Source organism: Erythrolamprus reginae, chromosome 4, assembly GCF_031021105.1.
Source record: "Erythrolamprus reginae isolate rEryReg1 chromosome 4, rEryReg1.hap1, whole genome shotgun sequence".
Lineage (NCBI taxonomy): Eukaryota > Metazoa > Chordata > Lepidosauria > Squamata > Dipsadidae > Erythrolamprus > Erythrolamprus reginae.
Genome location: NC_091953.1, coordinates 40,190,290 through 40,197,982, shown reverse-complemented (window position 1 = coordinate 40,197,982; position 7,693 = coordinate 40,190,290). Strand labels below are relative to the sequence as shown.

General features: G+C 45.9%; 1 protein-coding gene across 5 annotated transcripts in view; it reads left to right on the top strand.

Annotated features, from left to right (window-relative positions):
* Nucleotides 1-266: 266 nt before the first annotated feature.
* The window catches only part of CD47 (CD47 molecule), a 79,508-nt gene continuing 72,081 nt past the window's right edge, over nucleotides 267-7,693 (top strand). For 4 of the 5 annotated variants that reach the window (XR_011558963.1, XR_011558964.1, XM_070750101.1 and 1 more), the window contains exon 1: nucleotides 423-996. Coding sequence is in view for 3 of the 5 variants with exons in the window: in XM_070750101.1 (XP_070606202.1) it covers nucleotides 948-996 (49 nt within the window). In the remaining 2 variants the exon portion in view is untranslated. Of the gene's footprint in view, nucleotides 997-7,693 lie in introns of all 5 variants that reach the window. The other variant, XM_070750099.1, reaches the window with a different exon arrangement.

Sequence of the window (7,693 nt, the reverse complement as noted above, 5' to 3'; positions counted from 1 at the left end):
AAATTTAAAAAAAAATCTCCAATGTAAATCCCCCGGTGTAGAAACCTCAGATGTGAGCAGGAGACTCGCACATCTCTTATTTATAGCTACTGCTTTTCCTCCAACTGTGGGTGTTTCAAGGCTCCTTACTTCATAACGCCGCCTCGTTATAAGGCTAAGCGGAATAAAACACTCATGGAAGAGCGCAGGAAAGATTTCGCTGGGAGTTTCTGCTTCGGGCTTCGCCTCCCAGGGTCAGTCTGCTGCGCCATCTCAGACTTGCACACATTGTACAGTACATAAGATGGGCGAAGACTTCTCTTTGGCGGCGTCGGCTTTCCCTGACGATCCCAAGCTTCGGTATGACGCAGAGTTCCTCCTTTGTCACGCCAAGAACCCAGCGTTCACCAAGTCTGCGCAATCCTTGCGTCGCTAGAAGACCCGGGAAGCAGCCGGTAACGTCGCCTCGCCAGGTTGTGGAAACTTTCGGCGGACGGTTTTCAAGGTCTTCGAAAGGGCTGCGGCGATTCCCGAAGACCACCGCAGCTCCTCTCCTGGGTTTAACCGCGGACCGAGTTGAGAAAGAGGAAAGGGGATAACGACCCGGAGGTTTTTTCGTCGGGTTCTTCCCGAAAGCAAAGCCCGGCGACTCTCAAGTTGTAGCGCGCAGCATCATTCCGGCAGCCGGCTTAACGGAGGGAGGGGGGGTGTTCTCCCACCTACGCCTTCGTCTCCCCTCCTGCGGCGGAGAGCGAAAGCGAAAGCCGGGTGTGGCTCCGCCCCGCTTGCTGCGGCTGGAGGGAACCGCGAAAGCTTGACAGGCTGCGGGCTGGGCGGCTCCGGGTCCGCGCTCCGGTTCGCCTCCGCCTCCCCCCCCCGCCCTCCACACGCCGGTCTTTCCCTTTGGCCTGTGAGACAACCGTCGCCGGCAAGAAAGCGGGATCGCCCTCCCTCGCGCCAGCCTGGACATGTGGATGTTATGCGTGTGGTGGGTGCTGCTGGGCACTCTGGGCGCCGGTGAGTGTCGGTTCTCGCTCCTTTTGCTGCCTTCGCCCTCGGCGGCGCTGTCTCCGCTCCGGTTACTGTACCCCTCGCTTTTTCTCTCTCGGCCTTTCGCCTCCCTCAGAGTTGGGGGAGGGGGACAGCTAGCAGATAACCCCGCGCTTTTATTATTATTATCATTATTATTATTTTTTTGCTCCGCGGCGGTTTTGGAATAAGCCGCCGCGGGTTCCTTTCCCCGTTTCTGCCTAGCCGTAATCATGAAGCCCCCCCCCCGGGCGGGGGAGCGGGGCTCCAAGGACGATAGAGTACGGCTCTTTTAAGCGGGGGGGGGGGGGAGAAAAAGGGAGCAGAAGGGAGAAAAGCTGCCTCCTCTATTCCACCTCCCCCCCCCCCCCCAACTGGGGCTGGTGAGACTTTAGCTTTCCGTCCTACCCGCCGATTGCGCCACGAAGCTGAGGCGTTTGGGGTTTGTTTGGCTGGAGTGTACCGTTGCCTTGCGCCACACGTCCTCTCCCCTCCCTCCTTCGCCGTTCCCCCGAGCGAACCCAATTATTTCGACAGGCGCGCGTGTGTGTGTGTATGTGGGGGGGGGGTGCTGAGCTCTGGGATTGGCTACCTCTTTTAACGCCTGATGCTTCCCATACGCTTCGCTTCAGGAGTCCTGCTGCTCCGAATGTGCGGTGGCAGAAGCGACAGCAGGCTGGCGGGTGTCTGCGTGTGTATGTGTGTGTGTGTGTGTGGTGGTTGTGGTTGGTTGTTGAACGCGACTCCCTGCTTTCGGAATATGCCGAAGACCTTTCTGGGCGCCTCTTTCTCACCTTCTGGTTGGTTTGGTTTGCGAGAGACAGTTCTGGTTCCCTCCCTCTCTTCCTTCCTCCCCCCCTCCCCGGTTAATGGTTACTGTTGATGGCTGCTGCTGCCCTTGGAGGAACCCAACTGAAGGATTCTGACAGTGTAGAAGCCGCCTCTTCTTTTTGACGTTCAAACTTCGGAGCACGTGTGCACGGCAACGTTAGCAAAAGACGACGTAACCTGTTGGGTTGAAAAAGTAACCGGGTATTTAACTTTCAGCTGGGGGCCACTGCCGTACATTGTCGTGGCAAAGAGACCAGGAAGACGGAATGAATCTAGTTGAGGCTTGCGGCATCCCACGTAGGAAACACATTTCCCAGCAACACAGGATTGGAACTATGTGTAATCCCCAAACCTTGTCGTGGACAGCTTTCGAAATTACATGAATCATGGAAAGCGACAGTGTTGCGCTAGCATACATTTAATCAGACTGTTAATGAAGAATTTTGTTGCAAGCAGATTGTTGAGTTGCACAGGGATTATGAAAGCTCAAGTTATGCATTTCACACAGCTCTCCTGTAGAAATGGAGGCCATAAATTATCTTTGACACCTTCCAACCTTTTGAGAATAACTAGAATCGGTAAGGATTTGGGGACGATTTTAACATTTATCTTTATAAAGATTTATTGACAACTTGGCTTCATTTATTAGACAAATTGGTTTCTGATTCCCAAAGCAACACATACATATACATACATACATACATACATACATACATACATACATACATACATACACTGCTCAAAAAAATAAAGGGAACACTCGAATTACACATCCTTGATCTGAATGAATGAAATATTCTCATTGACTATTTTGTTCTGTACAAAGTTGAATGTGCACAATAGCATGTGAAATTGATTGTCGATCAGTGCTGTTTCCTCAGTGGACAGTTTGATTTCACAGAAGTTTGATTTACTTGGAGTTATATTGTGTTGTTTAAGTGTTTCCTTTATTTTTTTGAGCAGTTCTATTCTATTCTATCATTTGGAAATGCCAGTGAGCTTTTTTTCTTCTAATGAAAGGATACCACCAGATTGTTACCTTAGAAATTAATCTCCTGAGCTTGGTACTCCTGTCAGATATGTTGAACACACCCAAGACTACAGTAGTTTGACCATAGAACCAGTAGGGCAGTGATCTGTGCTAGCTATATTCAAGCAGAGTCTAGTGAGCTATTTCTCTGGGTTGCCCTAATTTGAGTTTCTGGTTTGAACAGGAATTGGACTTGCTGCTAAAATGGGTATACAGGTTGTATACACCTTTTATCCACTGACTTATGACCACAATTGAACCCAAAAATCCCATTGCTAAGCAACACAGGCGTAAAGTGAGTTTTATGATCTTTCTGCCCTCAGTTGTTAAGTTAGTAACATGGTTGTTAAGTGAATCTGGCGCCCCCATTGACTTTGCTTGTCAGAAGATAGCAAAGGTGATCACATGACCCCCGGACACTGCAACTATCATAAATTCATGCCCGTTGCCAAACATCTGAATTTTGATCACGTGACCACGGGGATGCAGCAACAATGGACAAAAGGCTAAAATGGTTGTAAGTCATTTTTTAAGTGCCAAATGGCAACTAAACAAATGGTTTTAAGTAAAGGACCACTGTGTAGGTCAAAGGTCATATTGATGGGCACACCCAGATATCACCTGAAGTCGCACATGAGTGCTTCATTCACATTATGCTGTTAGCATAAGTTAGCATGTGTTTTGCTCAGGCTTTGTAGTTACAGATTTCTGGGTAGGCTTGGAAAGTTCAGGGAAAGTTCATGTTCTCAGGAGCAGGATGAGATCATTGGGGATGGGAGTATTAGCTGGCACCATTAAACACATTCTTTTACCTAGCTTTCTCACAAGTTTCCTGTAAACCTCTATCACAGGGGTCCCCAACCACCGGGCCGCGGACCAGTACCGGGCCGCGGGGCATGTTGCACCGGTCCGTGGAGTCAGCAGCTGCCGGCCCTCATGCCGCCACCCCCTCCCTCCAGCGCTTCGCCTCCTGCCGGGCAAGAGGCCTCGGGAGGCAGGTTCTGCCGGCCACAGGATGATGGATGGGACAGAGGGGCGGGAAGGACCGAGAGGCTCAAGCCTCTTTTGGCTTCTGCCGCGGGGCGCTTTTGCGTTTTTGGCTGGGGGGAGGCAGGAGGGCCAGCCTGACCCCCTATCTCCAGCGCTTAGCTCCCGCTGGGCAAGAGGGCTTGGGAGGCAGGTTCTGCCGGCCACAGGACGATGACAGGAAAGAGGGGCGGGGAGGACCAGCACCCCCATGCTTAATCCCGCCCCCAACCACGCCCCTTTCCGCCCCCACTGGGCCATAGAAAAATTGTCTTGCTGAAACTGGTCCCTGGTGGAAAAAACGTTGGGGACCACTGCTCTATCATATACCTGCAGCCTTATCTATGATATTGGCATGCTTATGAATTACAGCATCATGTAAAACTGCGCATGTGTACTAACTGCATTAGGTCATAGAGAACAGATTATTATAAAAAGGTGCTGTATGGAATAAGTTAGGTTTAGTTAGGATTAGTTAGGATGAGTTAGAATAAGTTGCTTCTTTTGGTTCTTTTGGCTTCATGGCCTTTTCTACTAATAACATAAGGCCTTTGGATGATTTTTGTCTATCCTCGAATCCCTCAACCAACAACACAACAGACCACCAGTACCAATTCTATAACTTTAGTTTCCAAAGTCTCCAAACAAAACTAATTGTGATAGTGGACTATAGACCAGTACAACTGGAAAGAATCATGTGCTGCATGATGCCTCCCCAGGTTCTTGTAGATATTAAGATAATTATATAATTCATGTTATTTTTTCCTGTAGCCTCTTAACATTTTGACTGTTTTCCTCTGGACATGTTCTGCCTGTTTAATGTTCTTGAATTTCAGGTTCAGCCAGGATCACATTTAATTAGTTATGCAACTGCATTACACTATTCACTCATGTTATGCACTGAGATACCCAGAACTTTTTCCATGGCCAAGTATTATATCTCTCTCATGCCTTTGATTTTTTTTTTTAAACAAATTTAGGATATTGTACACTGTCCCGAACTGAGATTCATTCTGCTATTTGGGGGCCTAATTTTCCAGCTTGTCAAAACTTTTTTTGAAGCTTGTTAGTTCTTTTAAGGCAGACATGTCAAATGCACAGCCTTGGGCTGGATCTGGCCTGTAATAGGTCCAGAGTTTTCCTGTGTGGCTGTCCCCGAGACAGCAAGGGACCAGCCCATGCCGCCCTGGCCCCGATCCATCTCTGCCACTTCCACCCAGTCAGCCGCAACAACCAGGTCATACCCATCCCAACCCCTCAAGGGCAAACAAAATCCTGATTTTGCTACCCCAGTCTGCAGTGGTCGAGTTTGACACCCCTGCTTTAAAGGATTATCTTCAAATTTGAAAACCATGTTTCTGGCCATTCATGCCATTTATACATATATTAAGTCAGGCTCTATGATATCCTGAGGTTATAAGGTGTGACATATTAAGTCACATGACTGACTTAATTTATGACCTTTTTAATAGGGGTGGTTAAGTGAATTCCACAGTTGTTAAGCAGACTGATTGTTTACTATGAGGCAGTTTTGTCCAAAAAAACCCCCAGTAGTAAATGCCACTTTTCAGGAAAAATATAAAATGGAATCACATGATCATGGGACCCTTCAAAGAGCTGTAAATATGGGCCAATTGCCAAGGGCCTAAGATGTGCTCATGTGAATTTGTGGGGAACAGACTTTGGAACTTCAGAACTGGGTCGTTAATACTCCTGGGGAAGTCCATCATACAGTGTCCCCTTGACTTTCACGGGGGATGCCTTCCAAGACTGCCCGTGAAAGTCAAATTTCCACGAAGTAGAGATGCGGAAGTAATTACACTATTTTTGGCTATGAACAGTATCGCAGGACATCCCCTAATAATTTAAACCCTAAATTACAATTTCCCATTCCCTTAACAACCTTTAGATTATTACTCATTATTATTACTGGTACTCACCATTGAAGAAGATACTTAATGATCCTGATATTTATTAACATAATTATTTATTAACAATAATTTGGTGGTGACATATGACGTCACGGGTGGGGAAAACTATGGAGTAGAAAAAAACCCCGCGAATTATTTTTTAATTAATTTTTTTGAAAAACCGTAGTATAGACTTTTCACGAATGTCAGACCCACGAAACACTGTAATTTCCAACAGTCACTGAGCAACCAGTTGTAAGATGAGGGCTACTTATATACCATATTTTACCTTAGCTTGATTTATACAGGTAATCCTCAATTTACAACTTACAACAGTTCATTTAGCACTGCAAAAATTGACTTATGACAATTTTTCACAGTTACAACTTTTGTAGCATTCCCATGGTCATGTGATCATAATTTAAATGTTTGGAAACTGGTTCATATTTATGATGATTGCTATATCCCGAGGTCATGTGATCACTTTTTGTAATCTGACAAGAAAAGTCAACCATATTCATTTATTAATCAGGTTACCATCTTATAACTGCAGTGACTCACTGTGCAAAAAATGTCATAAAATGGGACAAAGTTCACAACAGATTGGGAGTGAAACATCAGGGAGCCGATTGAGAAGTCAGTGCGAGGCTCCGCCCACCCACCCAGATGCCACCATTTGGGTTCTTTTACCCTCTGCCCGTGCACAAAGCATTCTGTCCATGCAACGAGGGTAAAAGAACCCAAATGGTCGCCTCGGGGCAATTGGGCAGAGCGTCATGCTGCCTTCGTGACTGGTTCCGACAATCGACAGTCACGAGTGAACCAGGAACATTTTACCCCTGCAACATATGCCTCACTTAACAAAATAATTTTGAGGCTCAATTGTGATTGCAAGTCGGGAATACCTCTGAAGGGTCAGTCAAATACCTAAATTAGGCTCCATGTTACACTTTTTTGCCTTCTAATTTCAATAGTGCTGAATTTTATGATCTTTGTGGTAATTACTCTGTACTGATCTCTTAGTGGAAAAGCAGAGTTTCAGAGGGAAGCCATTTGAAGCATCAGCTAATGTGTAGGATGATTAATTCTAATTGCCAACAATGATACAGGATAGCTTAGAAAGAAAGATGCAATGTGAATAGATGCAAATGCATTTTTGAAAAAGGATATTGTTAAATTGCATCTCTATTTGCGAAGGTAGGATATCAACTCTTGCCAGGGTGAACGCCCTACCTTGTTACGCAGAGAGGACATTGTAGAGATATTTTGGAATGGCATAAGGCGTGTCAGTAGTAAAGTAGCAGCAAAGTGAGGAACTGGTTCTGTCAGCTAACAGATCTGAGTCAAATACTCTTTGCAAGACTTCAGTCATACTTTCTCTACTGCTACCATAAGCAGAGGTTGAGAAGAGAGCCCCGTTGGCCAAATCAGTGGTTATTTGCCTCTTCCAAGAACAGATTAATTTCTCAGCTAGGATAAACTGAGCTAAAAACATGCTTGTAGACTTATTTCAGCCAATAATTTCTCATTCAGCCTTTACCAAGGTACAATTTAATTGCAGCTGGAGAAATGTATTAGTTATTATGGGGAAAACATGAGACATGGTTCTCTTGTATTTTAGTTGAATTGATTCCAGTGTGGATGTGCGTCTCAGATGCCCTTGTTATTGATAATAGCAATTTACTCAGGCTGGGTAGATAAACAGTACTAAGTGAAGGGAATTATATCAAAACAAGGTCATTTGGAAAGGAAGTTTGCCCAGGAACAAACAGAAAAATCAAAATCCAAGCTATAGTTCCGACAGCCACATCAGTTTATCAGCCAGTCCAAAGGTCAGAGTTACAAGAACTTTTTATACGAACTTGACACTGAAATAGGAGATATCAGT